We start from the raw sequence: 15,642 nt of genomic DNA on the forward strand, positions 1-15,642 counted from the left end.
AGGTGGTCTAGTTGTGCAATGGACCGTGGGAGTTGTGTTGTTTTATGGTGGGCTGTCAATGCTCAGCGAGTCAAAGCAGCCTCCTTGCATATGCTGTATAGGCCGTACTTGATGAATTATTTCATACACAAGGATGGTCTTCCTGCTTTCTTTGTCGCACCTCCAACGTCGCACCTCCAATGTGGGGGCGGCTGGGGCTCAGGAGGTAGAGCAGGTCGTCCAATGATCCGTGGGTCGGCGGTTCGAATCCCGGCTCCTCCTGTCTACATGTCGAAGTGTCCTTGGGCAAGACACTGAACCCTACATTGCCTCCAATGAGTCGGTCGGTGTGAGCTTGCCACCATTGGTGTGTAAATGTGGGAAGTGAGGACGCTGGCGTCGACTGTTCGCCGCTTCACCTCCCAATGTATGAATGAATGAACCGTTGTAAATCGCTTTGAGCACTTGGAAAAGCGCTATAAAAAATGCAATTCATCATCCAACGGTCCCTGAGGTAGGGGAAATGACTTCCTGCATTTACCCTGCAGATGGCTCAAACCATAGATATAAAAACCTAGATGCTTCATTCGCTGCAGTTCATTGGAGCGACCTGTATCGCGTCGGGAGGGCGGACGTGCGTCGGAAGTGCGGACGGCACGCTGCTCAAGTGACTATACTGGCCAATCACATCGCGTCTTTTCCAGGACTTATCAATTCCATTCAAAGGAGCTTTATTGATGTAAGAGAAAACCCTTAAAACTAAGGTCATTTTGTCTATAATTTCAGTTAGTTTTAGTTAGTTTTGTAAACACACAATACAGTTTCAGTTTTTTTTTTTTGTTCAGTTAACGAAAATGTTTTTTTTTTCAATTTTAGTTGTGGTTATTTGGTCAGTTTTCGTTAACGGTAATAACCTTGGGATGCACGCTTACCGTTCTGACAGTGACCCCCCGAGAAGCCGTTGAGGCAGATGCACTCGTAGGTGTCCAGCTGGGGGTTGCAGCGGCCCCCGTTGTGACAGGGCTCCTGGGAGCAGGGGTGGCCCTGGAACATGGCCACGTTGCTGGCGTGCTGCGCGTTCTCCTGCCTGAGGATGGGCGTGCCCATGAGGGTGATCTGAGATAAACACACAGCAAAGGGTTAAACCATAAAACGGATTATACATCCAGGAGTCATCATCCTCATGTCAGCTTGTGAGCGACATTTCTTTTTGCATAGTAGTGCATATACAGGCAATTCTGTGGGAATTCCAATAACTGGGTCTTATCAGTACTTTGTTTACTTTGCACAATGTGACAAAAAAATTCTGTGTTCAGACACACACCAGCTCAGTGGCCTTGTGGTTAGAGTGTCCGCCCTGAGACTGGGAGGTCAGGGTTCAATCCCCTGCCGGGTCATACCAAAGACTGTAAAAATGGGACCCAGTGCCTCCCTGCTTGGCACTCGGCATCAAGGGTTGGATTGGGGGTAAGTCCCTGCGACATACTAGCGTCATGTCCAGGGGGTGTACTTGTACATCAAGCTGCCTCACGCTACAGAAACAGGAGATAGGCTCCTGCCCTATGAGCCTCATGGCTCGGCAAGGCTACTTACTACAGACACATTGATAACCAACTGGTTAGATCTCATATAGGTTTGAACACAGGATACCTCTACATGTCAAATTTGACACATCTGGAGTAAAATGGACACAAAAGATTTAGCTGTTAGCGTGCCTTGATGCTAAATGCCCCATGTGGCCCTATAGTATACTACCACAGCTGTTAGCGTGCCTTGATGCTAAATGCCCCATGTGGCACTATAGTATACTATCACAGCTGTTAGCGTGCCTTGATGCTAAATGCCCCATGTGGCACTATAGTATACTATCACAGCTGTTAGCGTGCCTTGATGCTAAATGCCCCAAGTGGCACTATAGTATACTACCACAGCTCGATATTTATGTTACTGGCTCGCTGTGAAGACTGATTTCCCCTTCCTATCATATTGATCTTATCTTACGTCATACCACACCAAGTTTACAACCCCAAAGCAACCATAAGAACACACAAGCTTTGTTTGAGTCACCACGTGAAGCCCAGTGTTCATTCATCTCAGAGAGTTTACAAATGGAACCAAATAGACCCGTTTGTACGATCTCACAGTTAACCCATTCTGGGCGGGAACCCCTTTTGGTGTTAGCATTATGCTATGCTTTAGCTATTGAAAAATAGCAGATCTACAAGCTCATAGCGCGCCACCGAGTGGCGCGCTACGAGCTTGTAGGTCTGCTATTTTTGAAAAATCGTGAAAATGTGCCTCAAATTTGGAATATTTTTTTTTCAGAACAAACGTTTTTAACTCAACTCTTTGCTTCTGGGGAGGTCCCTGGAACAACATATTTTCAGATGGGGGTCGGAGGCCAATTACAGATCATTTTTGGGGTCCTTGACATGAAATATTGAGTGATATAGGCCTAGAAACATAGGATTTCAGAAAACTGTCAGGATTTAGAAGACATTTGTTTCAGGCCTAAATGGGTTAAACTAACAAAAAAGCATGCTAGGCTACATTTTCTTCTTTCTCTTTCTTTCCCAATGGAAGCCATCACGTCATAGACCCCTTGGGTTTTCCCTCGATCCCCCCACTATTATAATAATGCCACTACACAGAAGACACCCTTAGGACAGAGATCAGTGTAAAAGTGATACATCACAGTGGAGCTGTATGGATTCAGCGGAAACATGTCTTACATATAAATGCACATTTCCCCTCTTTGAACATACGGTAAAGTACGGTCGGAAATTACACAGCCATAACACACACACACACACACACACACACACACACGCGCGCACACACACACACACACACACACACACACACACACACACACACACACACACACACACACACACACACACACACACGTTTGGGACATCAAGGGCGAGAATTCATCTCAACTTCTTTACAATTATATTCCCCTCAGACGGGTGCGGGCGAGAGACCGACTTCACATTTAGGGCTTTGATTCAGCCACTTGGAACTGTCAACCAAGTAAAGTTTGTGTGCCATGAGAACCCGCTAATGACAAGTCTGTCCTCACAGTAACATCCTGTCTTTGTTGCACTGGGTTATTTCTGGCGTCTAAAAGATAGGCCCCTTTGCTGAAAAAAAGCTGAGAAGAAGAACTGGAAGTCTGTCAGGGAAAGATCTGAGAATAGCAGAATGGAAGGACATCAAAAACTCTGTGTTCTATTATTAGCCACTGTCCCGTCCCGTCCCCCCCCTCCCCCCCACACTGTCCCCCCCCCTCCCCACACACACACACACTCTAAGCCTGCAAGGAGAAATGCAGTCTGTTCTAGAGCAGGTCCACAGAACCGACAGTGGACGAAATGTCCACTATCTAAGATGACATGCACGCACGCACGCACGCACGCACGCACGCACGCACGCAGCCACGCACGCAGCCACGCACGCACGCATACACACACAGCTACAGGCTCACAATACGACGCTGTAGTATGACAAAGTACAGCATTCATTTGGAGATACAAGGTTTCTTCCTTCATGACTGACAGCAATGATTTGTACCTCACTAAACTGGCTAACATATGGGCATCAATCTGAATAACTATGACTACTATACACTATGTGTTGCCGCCTACATCACATTGAATATATTTACATTATATACATGCTAAGATGGCTTACATAATAATATGTAAATATATGTAATAAAATAGCAGAACATTTGCACACCTATAAATCGACAGTGTGTCAGAGGAGAACATGGGCCGGCGATCGTAGGAAACAGGACTCTTGCAACACTGTCTGCTTCACTTGCAATTAAAAACTTGATTCCTGTGGATCTTGGGATCCACAGAGGAACAACTTGGCTCCAATGTGAACCTCAGACTCCATGTGGCCATCCTCCCAAGTCAGTCGTCTATTATTATACTGACTCAAATTTAGGAGAGGTTTTTGCCCCCCCAAAAAATGGTGGCGATATTAATGTAGCCTATGCTGGCAGTGTGAACAACAAATATGGCGATTATAGAGCGTCGCAGTCCCGCCCCCTACCAGGGCCCAGGAAATGATTCCCCGTTAATTTTCCTCATAGACATTTCAAAAAGTATTTATTTAAAGACCTTTTAAGCCAACTCTTGTCGTGACAAATCATGACAACAAACACAATTTTTTGGGCCGAACAAATAATTAGAAAGAAGAAAAAACGGCACTTTTTTGTTGTTTTTCTTTGTAATTATTTGTTTGGTCCAAAATATCGTGTTTGTTGTCATGAGTTGTCACGACTCGAGTTGGCTTTGTCTTTAAAAAAATACTTTTTGAAATGTCTATGGGAAAAATGCATTCGGAATAATTTCCTGGGCCTGGCGACTGCGACGCTCTATTGGTCCAGTGGTTTGTGAGATTAGCTCCAGACAATGACAGAATCTGACCCACTGACTGACCCTCTTATAGACTAGCCACCATAAAAAAAATATATTTATCGGGAACAGAAACAATGTTTCGGTACACAGATCTTATCTGGGTAACAACCTGATGAAGGTCTGTGTACCGAAACGTTGTCCCCGTTCCCGATGCATATATTGCATTTACCAGTGAATGAGACACAGTGTGTGTGTGTGTGTGTATGTGTGTGTGTGTGTGTGTGTGTGTGTGTGTGTTTGTGTGTGTGTGTGTGTGTGTGTGTGTGTGTGTGTGTGTGTGTGAGTAGTTTTACACAATGGAGAGTTAACAGTGTGTAGTAAAGCTTCACCTTTTGAATGGTGCCTTTGAATCCGTCCTTGAGAGCGGCGGCCCTCGCTAGCCGGCTGAAATCGGGAGCTCCGCCGACATAGAGAGACTCCTTCAGATTAAGAGACGTGTGCTGGTTCTGGTGAGACAAGACACAAAAGACGTTTAACCACTTTATTTCTTTATCCCTAGTAGAACGGACCTGAGTTGCAACTCAGGTCCGTGTGGAGAGGACATGTGGAGAGGACCTTTTTTTCCCTCTACACCAAATTTCTTCGCCCCCAAAATAGCCGATCCACAAGCTCACGTCGTCATGTTGTGATGCGTTGTGAGCTTGTATAGATGCTATTTCTGGCTAATGTTTCCCTCATAATACGGATGCTGGGGTTCAAGTGGTTTAAGGCAAAACATGAACGCAATGCGGGAGAGCAATCCCACCGCCACCACGAAGACCTGAACCAATGTGCTGTGATCCCAATTCTCCTCGCCGCAAATACATGTTATAAAGTGTGAAAATCCAGAGCTGTGTGAGTATGTACGGCCTCCCACTGGGAGTCAGAGCTGTGTGAGTATGTACTACGGCCTCCCACTGGGAAGTCAGAGCTGTGTAAGTATGTACTACGGCCTCCCCCTGGGGAGTCAGAGCTGTGTGAGTATGTACTACGGCCTCCCCCTGGGGAGTCAGAGCTGTGTGAGTATGTACGGCCTCCCACTGGGGAGTCAGAGCGGTGTGAGTATGTACTACGGCCTCCCACTGGGGAGTCAGAGCTGTGTGAGTATGTACTACGGCCTCCCACTGGGGAGTCAGAGCGGTGTGAGCATGTACTACGGCCTCCCACTGGGGAGTCAGAGCTGTGTGAGTATGTACGGCCTCCCCCTGGGGAGTCAGGAGTACTGTGTAAGTATGTACTACGGCCTCCCACTGGGGAGTCAGGAGTACTGTGTGAGTATGTACGGCCTCCCCCTGGGGAGTCAGGAGTACTGTGTGAGTATGTACTACGGCCTCCCACTGGGGAGTCAGAGCTGTGTGAGTATGTACTACGGCCTCCCACTGGGGAGTCAGAGCTGTGTGAGTATGTACTACGGCCTCCCTCTGGGGAGTCAGAGCTGTGTGAGTATGTACGGCCTCCCACTGGGAAGTCAGAGCTGTGTGAGTATGTACGGCCTCCCCCTGGGGATTCAGAGCTGTGTGAGTAAGGTACGGCCTCCCACTGGGGAGTCAGAGCTGTGTGAGTATGTACTACGGCCTCCCACTGGGGAGTCAGAGCTGTGTGAGTATGTACGGCCTCCCACTGGGGAGTCAGAGCTGTGTGAGTAAGGTACGGCCTCCCACTGGGGAGTCAGAGCTGTGTGAGTATGTACTACGGCCTCCCACTGGGGAGTCAGAGCTGTGTGAGTATGTACGGCCTCCCACTGGGGAGTCAGAGCTGTGTGAGTAAGGTACGGCATCCCACTGGGGAGTCAGAGCTGTGTGAGTAAGGTACGGCCTCCCACTGGGGAGTCAGAGCTGTGTGAGTATGTACTACGGCCTCCCACTGGGGAGTCAGAGCTGTGTGAGTATGTACTACGGCCTCCCACTGGGGAGTCAGAGCTGTGTGAGTATGTACTACGGCCTCCCTCTGGGGAGTCAGAGCTGTGTGAGTATGTACTACGGCCTCCCACTGGGGAGTCAGAGCTGTGTGAGTATGTACTACGGCCTCCCACTGGGAAGTCAGAGCTGTGTGAGTATGTACTACGGCCTCCCACTGGGGAGTCAGCAGAGCTGTGTGAGTATGTACGGCCTCCCACTGGGGAGTCAGAGCTGTGTGAGTAAGGTACGGCCTCACACTGGGGAGTCAGAGCTGTGTGAGTAAGGTACGGCCTCCCACTGGGGAGTCAGAGCTGTGTGAGTAAGGTACGGCCTCCCACTGGGGAGTCAGAGCTGTGTGAGTATGTACGGCCTCCCACTGGGGAGTCAGAGCTGTGTGAGTATGTACTACGGCCTCCCACTGGAGAGTCAGAGTACTGTGTGAGTATGTACGGCCTCCCACTGGGGAGTCAGAGCTGTGTGAGTAAGGTACGGCCTCACACTGGGGAGTCAGAGCTGTGTGAGTAAGGTACGGCCTCCCACTGGGGAGTCAGAGCTGTGTGAGTATGTACGGCCTCCCACTGGGGAGTCAGAGGTGTGTGAGTATGTACTACGGCCTCCCACTGGGGAGTCAGAGTACTGTGTGAGTATGTACGGCCTCCCACTGGGGAGTCAGAGCTGTGTGAGTATGTACGGCCTCCCCCTGGGGAGTCAGAGCTGTGTGAGTAAGGTACGGCCTCCCACTGGGGAGTCAGAGCTGTGTGAGTAAGGTACGGCCTCCCACTGGGGAGTCAGAGCTGTGTGAGTAAGGTACAGCCTCCCCCTGGGGAGTCAGAGCTGTGTGAGTAAGGTACGGCCTCCCCCTGGGGAGTCAGAGCTGTGTGAGTAAGGTACGGCCTCACACAGGACTCAGTGAGTCAGGAGTACTCGGTTGAGTATCCGTTGAGTCGAGGCACAAAGAGTTAGATTAATAAGAGATGTCACAGTCAGAGCTGGCTCGCCCATAACAAAAGGATTTATCCACATTGTGGCTGGCAGACAACTTAACTGCACTGCCTCCTCACCCACGTCAATACACTTGATGTATTACAAAAACACATAATTGATTTCTATGTCTCGCAAAGAGAAGCCACTCAATTATCCTCTATCTGTGCGTAACATAAAGGGAGTACAAAGGGGAGCCGGGAGCGTGCCGGAGTTGAGATACAAAACGCTTCTACTTTACATTCCATCTCTAATGAAGGGCTGATTACAGCGCCGACCTTTCAAACAGTCGAGTGTGGAGGAAGAGACGTTAATTGCGATTCATTTGCTCTGCGAAATACCGTAAAGTAACGGGTCTCTCCTCCGAAAACCGGAGGGACTCTCGGGCGTCACGTCTGCAGAGGTATAGTAGCTTCCTTCTCGCACAGGAAGGAGCCAGACGACTTCAGAACTACAGTAGGAATTAATTATCTTTATTTTATGTAGGCCAGTGACTGCCAGAGGGGGAGCGTGGAGTTAACCCATTTTGTGCGGGAACTCCTTTTGGTGTTTCAAGCATTCTGTTATACTTTAGCTATTGAAAAATAGCAGATCTACAAGTTCATAGCGCGCCACCGAGTGGCGCGCTATGAACTTGTAGGTCTGCTATTTTTTTTAAATCGTAAAAATGCGTCACAAATCTTTGAATAGGTATATATTCTTTCAGAGCAAACGTTTTTTTTATTTCGACGTCAGGCCTAAATAGGTTAATTGCTGGAAAAATGATGGAAGGGCCTAGCAAACACGCTTCTGAGCGTGTTTGCTGGCATTTATTTAGGATGGGATTTGGAGTGCGGAAGGCAGCGGTGCTTGGCTAAAAACCTGGGGGCGTGTCTGCACCTTAGCAGCTTCCATGTCAGACACAGGGAGGACTAAGAGCAGCTTCCATGTCAGACACAGGGAGGACTAAGAGCAGCTTCCATGTCAGACACAGGGAGGACTAAGAGCCTCATGGATGCATATCAGCCATTATGTGACTTTTATGACGACATCCATATAAAGCCAAACCTTTTAACCACTTTTATAAGTGGTTATATAAAATAAAGTTTTGTATGGTCAGCTTTTTGGTAGAAGTACGGCCCTGGAACGGGCATGGAACACGGAATTCCAAACACTATTTGGGGAAGTCTCAGAGATGCACAAATGTCAGAAGAATCTATAAAAGAAATCTCTGACAGTCTTGGTTTTCTACGTCAAACTGTCATGCAATGAAATGGTGCGTTATGTTCCCCATGTTCTCGGAGTGGGTGAAGGTTTTGCGAGTCCCCGTCTGGCTCCGGAGGCCAGTTGGTTTCATGGTGATGGTGGTGGGGGTTGTTGTGTGGTAGATGGTGATGGTGGTGGGGGTTGTTGTGTGTTTCATGGTGATGGTGGTGGGGGTTGTTGTGTGGTAGATGGTGATTGTGTTATGTTATTATAACACAATCACGTTGTTATCTGCCGTGTGAGTGATAAGTGACACTTTATGATATTATGGAAAGGTTTTTGTTTTTCTCTTCCTATGAAACAATACAGCGACATGGCAGATGATAAAAGAACAGCCCGGCTTGGCTTGGCACCTCGTCGTTCTCCTGCCTTCTTTCCCTGCTTCACTCTCAGGTTTTCGACAACCAAGCAAGCGTCGCTGCTTTGAGACCCCCTCCACCCCCGCCCACAGCCTGCTAATGAAGACGTCTCTTTGTTGCAAGAAACAATAAGAGCCAGGATGACTTTCTTTCTCTCTATATATACTACTTCTCTCCATCTCTCTATTCTTCTCCCTCCCCCAGACCCCCCACCCCCCTCCCATACGCCCCCACAGCAGATGCACCGGAGGTGAAAGCCAACCCGCGTTCTTTTGTTTTTCAACAGACGTTCTCTACTTTCGCAGCGCTTGCGTCTACAGGCGGTAATGAAAAATGGCAAAAAAAAAGAAAAAAGAAGCTGTTCTCCAGAACCGAAGGCACACTCGAGGAGGTCCGTGTGGCTCGGGGCAGGAGTCGCTTTTTTCGGTGGATGGTGTGGATGGCGTGGGGGGAGGGGGAGGCGGGCGGGCGGGCGGACGGACGGGCGGCAGAGAAGGAAGCGGCTCACAGAGATGAAATGTGTCTCAAGAGTGACAGCGGCTTGCTTTATTACCTTGCGTGATTTCTTATTTCCAGACAGCAGATCATAGAGAGGTAAAAGAAGAAAACACAGGGAGGAAGAGATGTTATTTAGAAGACTAGTAACGTTGTCTGTGGCAAAGCGGCGAGTGCAGAAACCCATTAAAAACAAACATACATACAGTCACACACATACTGTAAGGTGCATCCATGCATGCATGTATGTATGTGTGCGCACACACACGCAGGCACGGCACGCACACAGACTGGCATCAGACAGGACCTGGCGTCCCTATTTTGGGCATGCCATTATAGACATGATTTTTCAAAAATGGTAATAGCAAATAGCGAAGATAGCAGATCTACAAGTCTTAAAATGCATTTCATAATGACACATTATGAGCTTATAGATTGCCTATTTTAAATATTCGTTCACACACAGTCACACATGCGCGAGCATACGCACGCACGCACGCACGCACGCACGCACGCACCACATCTGTAAGAGAATTACACATAGGGAAAGGCAGGCCTGTGGTGTTGCAGAGACACATAAGAGCAAGATAGGCAAAGCAAAGCACCTATGCATTCAGACGTGTACAGTACTTTAGGCTGTCAGTCGCGAAAACAAAACGCGCTAGAGATAAAGATAAAAGTCTAAAGAAGAGAACTGCGTGTATGTTGTGGAAGTTGTCTGTGCACCAATTTCCACCCATCCTGGCTTACACAGGACTCTTTCTACCAGAAGCCATGCAACTAAGGGATGTGATGGCCGGCATGCGACTACATCACCTCCCGACATGCCATGCTAGTATGGACCGCTCTAAAGCAGTGGTTCTCAAACTGCTTTTGGCTCAGTAGCCTACCCCCTTTCCTGAACTCCACCCCCCTTTACCTGACTAATCATCTGTTGATATCAATTACGCTAGTGCAGTTTTGGATTACATTCGGTTGAACACTTCGTAGCTCGGCATGAGGCTCACTCGAAAATGTATCAATGTTTTATATTAATTAAACATAATACAATAAATTCTTCCATTACCCACTCTGTCTCAAGCACCCCCCCTGTAGTGCCTCTTCACACCCCTAGGGGTAGGTAACTCATTTGAGAAACACTGCTCCAAAGTGATGCACAACACCCTCCCTAATTCTGAAATGTAGAGAGAAGGAGAGAGTTGGCTGGGAGCGATGCAGGGATGATGGGGGCCTCTGCATTGAGCTCATCCCCTGCACAACCTCCACCACCCCTCCCGTCCCCCATCTCTCTCTCTCTCTCTCTCTCTTTCTCTCTCTCTCACTCTCACTCTCTACACAGCTTCTCTTCTTTTAATAAGATTTTCTGCTTCCGTCACTGGAGTGAAACACAATTACCAAACGGAGGGATGGTGGAGGGAGAGAGAGGGTGGAGGCTGAGGGGAGAGAGAGGGTGGAGGCTGAGGGGAAAGGGATGGTGGAGGGAGAGAGAGGGTGGAGGCTGAGGGGAAAGGCGAGAGGAAGGAGGAGAATAGAAACGGAGAGAGGAGCGTGTCTCCGAGGGAGACAGAGGGAGTTGACAGAGCGTTGTGTTCATAATCACAAATTACACTGTTTGATATAATTGGACGACTCTGACTCTGATCCAATCGTCTTATCCGATGATTGGATCGCCTCCGTTCAGAGCCGCGTATACCTGCTTTATTGGTCTAGACCAGTGGTTCTCAAAGTGTGGTCCGAGGACCCCCTGTGGGGCCCTTGAGGGGGTTCCACGGGGTCCCCAGCTAAAAACACGAATCTTCTCATATTGTGGGGCCCTCGGCACAAAATCTTTTCAGATAGTGGTCCGTGGATAATTAATAATAATGAAATCAATTCATAATTACATATCAATACGGGCTCCAGTAAGCCCCCCCGGCCCCCACTGAGATATACCCCAGTCTTCAACCAAAACCAGTCTATCACATCGACTGTGCCCTTTATATTACTGTAAAAAAAAAAGCTGGGTTGCTTTCTCAAGGCTACACGAACGTTTTATCTGCTGCCTGACAGCAAACTGAATGGTTGGGGGATGTGGATATACTGTACTATATATATATATACAGCTTGTGAAGACGGCTTTCTATGCATTGTAAAGTTCTCCCTCTCGCCTTACAGGAATCACAAGATAAGGGGGTTATTCTCTCAGAAGAGAAGAGAAGAGGGGAGGGGAGGGGAGGGGAGGAGAGGAGAGGAGAGGAGAGGAGAGGAGAGGAGAGGAGAGGAGAGGAGAGGAGAGGAGAGGAGAGGAGAGGAGAGGAGAGGAGAGGAGAGGAGAAAGCAGTTAGCACAACAAGTGCTGGAAGGGGTTTGGATGTCTTCAACAAAACGGGTGGGGGCAAAACTTCAATTGGACCCCAAGGAGTTGAGCTGAAGCACCCGTTCGTGGTGCCAGAGGGAGTGTTCATACAGTGCGCTGCGTTAAGCGGCATGCATATAGAACCAGCTAACAACACTACACACAGTATGCAACAGCAGCGCACGCTGGGCTAACACTTTAATAAAGTGCCAAGCACAATAACTAATGAATAATACAAAAACTTCTGATTGAAGTGGATGGCACAGTCCACGCCGCCCACAACCATAACGACAACAATGGTGTTTAACAATATGTTTTGGATCGGGTTAAGAGCAATTTGTTTTGAACAATAGAAACATCGACAAGCCAATCGAAATCCATCCGAAGGACAACCGGTCTCACTCACCCTCGGAAAGGTTTGTTATTAACGGAGATGATTATGAATAGCTAACGCTAGCTGGTAGACTAGCTGGAATTCTCTCAGGTGTCTGGTACTAGTCTGAGTCAGGGGGAAACTAGCTGGAATTCTCTCAGGTGTCTGGTACTAGTCTGAGTCAGGGGGAAACTAGCTGGAATTCTCTCAGGTGTCTGGTACTAGTCTGAGTCAGGGGGAAACTAGCCTGGAACTCACCTATGCTTTTTATGGCATAGTTTCTCCCGGCAGGATCCGCCGGGAGAAACTATGCGCAGCTGCTAGACATGAGACTAATGAATTAGAGCGACAGAGAGAGAGAGGTGTGTGTGTGTGTATATGTGTGCGTGTGTGTCAATTTAACAAAGGTGCAGACGATCAGAAATCAGCAGAGAGTGAGTGATGTTCTACTCTATGCCCAATTGAAGTGGACTCGGACCCAGACTTTTTTTTCTCCCTGCAGGAAATAAAAACGTCTGGGTTTCCGAGGCTAGGGGGAAACCTCATATGTCCAAAACGTTCAGGATTCAAATTCAAAAACAGCAAATGTAGCAGATCTAAAACGTGTCGCTTCATGTTTGGAGCTTGTATATCTGCTACATTTGATACTGTTGTGTGATTCTGCAGTAGTATGATCAAGTAGGCCATTAGTTTACGAAAAAACTAAAAAAGTTAATTATGGAGATTAAAAGTTTCTACCCGACACAAATATGATATGCATGGTATTGCGTGTGTCTTTCAGCACCACGGAGAGCTCTCTCTCTCTCTCTCTCTCTCTCTCGGCTCTGACACAGCTGGACTGCACAATGTTTGGTGCCACTGTTTATACGGAACATTATCGTTCATCAGTGTGGATGTTCACTTATTTTTCACTTATTTTAGTTACCGTGCTTGGTGTAAATGGCCATTCCTACTTGGAATGGTCCATTCCTACATGCCTTGTGCACCAGAAATCACGTACAACAACATATTTTGATGTGCGACACAACGCCACAACAACGAAGCATAACATAAATCAATAAGCATATAAGCGGAGGCGCGGCGACGGCCTTGCATGCTGTGTGAGCAAAAGGTGGGAGGTTGGAGATGCTGGGGGGGGGGGGAGGAGGGGGGGGGGACGACAAAGGCCTATTCATACTCCAATCCAGTGTTAGTGTTAGGTGTCCAGTTAACACTGGAGTATGAGTAGGGCTTTAAGCGTGCGTTGGACGTCTCACCGGTGACTCTCCGCGGACCGGGTCCTTCAGGTTGACCATGACCTCTCCTTTACTCACCGGTGACTCTCCGCGGACCGGGTCCTTCAGGTTGACCATGACCTCTCCTTTACGGCTGGAGCGCTCCAGGTTGATGGTGTTCCACACGTTCATCTTGATCTTCTCCTTACTCCTGCAGGACGGACGCACACGCGCACACGCACACGCACACGCACACGCACACACACACACACACACACACACACACACACACACACACACACACACACACATGTTTGTATTACTATTATTGTGAGGAAGTTTTTTTTTTAATCAATTATTTATTTATGTAACCTAAACCCTAAAGCAGAAAGTAGCCGATCTGTTATTTTATGGTTTATAACCATAAAACAATGTCTCAAAATGCTACTGTACGTTTGACCCTCACAAGTACAGTATGTGTGTGTGTGTGTGTGTGTGTGCGTGCGTGCGTGCGTGCGTGCGTGCGTGCGTGCGTGCGTGCGTGCGTGCGTGCGTGCGTGCGTGCGTGCGTGCGTGCGTGCGTGCGTGCGTGCGTGCGTGCTCTGCTGTACCTGATGACGGCGGGGCCTTTGCCCAGGTCGTAGCGGAACTCCAGCAGGCCGTCGGTCAGGGCCAGTGAGATGAAGTCTCCCTTGCCGTCGGTCTTCTGGCCGTTGTAGAAGATCATGCCGTTGGAGTCGTTGGCCATCAGGACCACCGTCATGCTCAACTTTGTTCTGCCGAACCCAAATAACAGACGTTACGCTTTGTCCTCACTCGTCCTCACCCCGCTGGGCGTCATGCTGCGTTCACGTGATGGAGCACTTTAGCTATGGCAGTGGTTCTAAACATGTGTTCCACGCAACCTCCTTGTGAATTCAGCTCAGCCCCAATGAAAAGTGCATAATGCCCAAGCGCTGCACAGTAGGCTACACATGCACTTGCCATGCAAGACACTGTGCGCTTGTTGTGTGCAGTGGTGGACAGTAACAGAGTATAATAAATGCACCATTTACCATTTACATTATGAATTAACCGCTTAAGCTTTTAAAATCTTAAAATAGCAGGAGGGCCTTTTTTCCCCAGCCTATAGCAGACCCACACGCTGAGAGAGAGAGAGAGAGAGAGAGAGAGAGAGAGAGAGAGAGAGAGAGAGAGAGAGAGAGAGAGAGAGAGAGAGAGAGAGAGAGAGAGAGAGAGAGAGAGAGAGAGAGAGAGAGAGAGAGAGACAGAGACAGAGACAGAGACAGAGACAGAGACAGACAGACAGACCTTATGGCACAGAAGAACAACACAAGAATACCATTCAGGTATGGACTCACTGCAAGTCGTGGCCGTAGAGGTGCAGTCCCTTCAGCTCCAGGTAGGAGTCTCCGTTGAACAGTGGCAGGTAGGCCCCTTTCTTCTCAACCACTGGAAAACAAAAAGACAGCGCGTTCACCCCTGGGTCGGCTTGTTCGCCGCCCGCTGACAGGATTGGAATTCACGGATGGCGGATGCACCTTGGAGGGGCCCGCTCCGCTGACAGCGGACGCGTTCTGAAAAATGGATGGCTCCGCAACGATGCAGCCTCTGGATTAAGACGCTCGCTCCACACAAAATTGGATATAGGAATCTCAAAGACCTTTGTGTCAGCGTGATATTACAGACCATGTAGCGCGGCATGACAAAGGAGTTTGGAAGAAGAGTGCTGTGGATTCAACCTGGCGTCATGATTTTTTGGGAGGGCATGCCATTATAGGCGAAGAATATTGAAAAAGTTCTAAACATTTCTATTATACTTTCTCTACATTTTTACATTTTCAAGTTCACAACCTAAACAAAAAATGTCTACACATTTCGAACAATTTATTTATTTGTATTATTATTATTATCTTTATTAGGACTTAAGGTATATTCAGTGATTTCACTTAATTCAAATATATATATATTTTGTTGTTGTTGCGATAATCCTCCCTACTATATAGTGTGCTGACCATATAAGGAGTTCCTCCCTGTCCCCAGTTAACCCCTGGGGGTCAAAAAACCGTAGGTTTCGTTTTTGGCTAGGTGGCCCAGCCTTCATCCAATCAGGATAGAGAGGGGCCTTCCGCCAATCATGATCGAGCTGGGGCGGGCCTTGGTGTGTGTGCTGTTGGCCTGTTGCGTCACGTGTGTCCCCCCACTGCAGAGCGTGCATGTGCACATCTTGTAACCGAGACGGACCAGGCTTTTTTCCAAATCACCCAAATCACTGAATGCTCCTTTAAATGGTAAATGCTACAGCTGGGATCGCTGAGCCTTGGGCAGACATCTCACAGCCTTTATGTCAA

At 48.2% G+C, this 15,642-nt stretch overlaps 1 protein-coding gene across 1 annotated transcript in view; it reads right to left on the reverse strand.

The window, feature by feature from the left end:
* agrn (agrin) overlaps positions 1-15,642 on the reverse strand; it is a gene marked incomplete at its 3' end in the record, with an annotated part of 389,991 nt that overhangs the window by 20,689 nt on the left and 353,660 nt on the right. Inside the window, exons 16-20 of the mRNA XM_079493547.1 lie at positions 14,653-14,743; positions 13,903-14,067; positions 13,391-13,502; positions 4,742-4,858; positions 912-1,095 (exon numbers count right to left, since the gene is read on the reverse strand). Of these exons, the coding sequence (XP_079349673.1) occupies positions 912-1,095; positions 4,742-4,858; positions 13,391-13,502; positions 13,903-14,067; positions 14,653-14,743 (669 nt within the window). The remainder of the gene's footprint in view (positions 1-911; positions 1,096-4,741; positions 4,859-13,390; positions 13,503-13,902; positions 14,068-14,652; positions 14,744-15,642) is intronic.

This window comes from Electrona antarctica, assembly GCF_951216825.1.
Source record: "Electrona antarctica genome assembly, chromosome: 2".
NCBI classification, from domain to species: domain Eukaryota; kingdom Metazoa; phylum Chordata; class Actinopteri; order Myctophiformes; family Myctophidae; genus Electrona; species Electrona antarctica.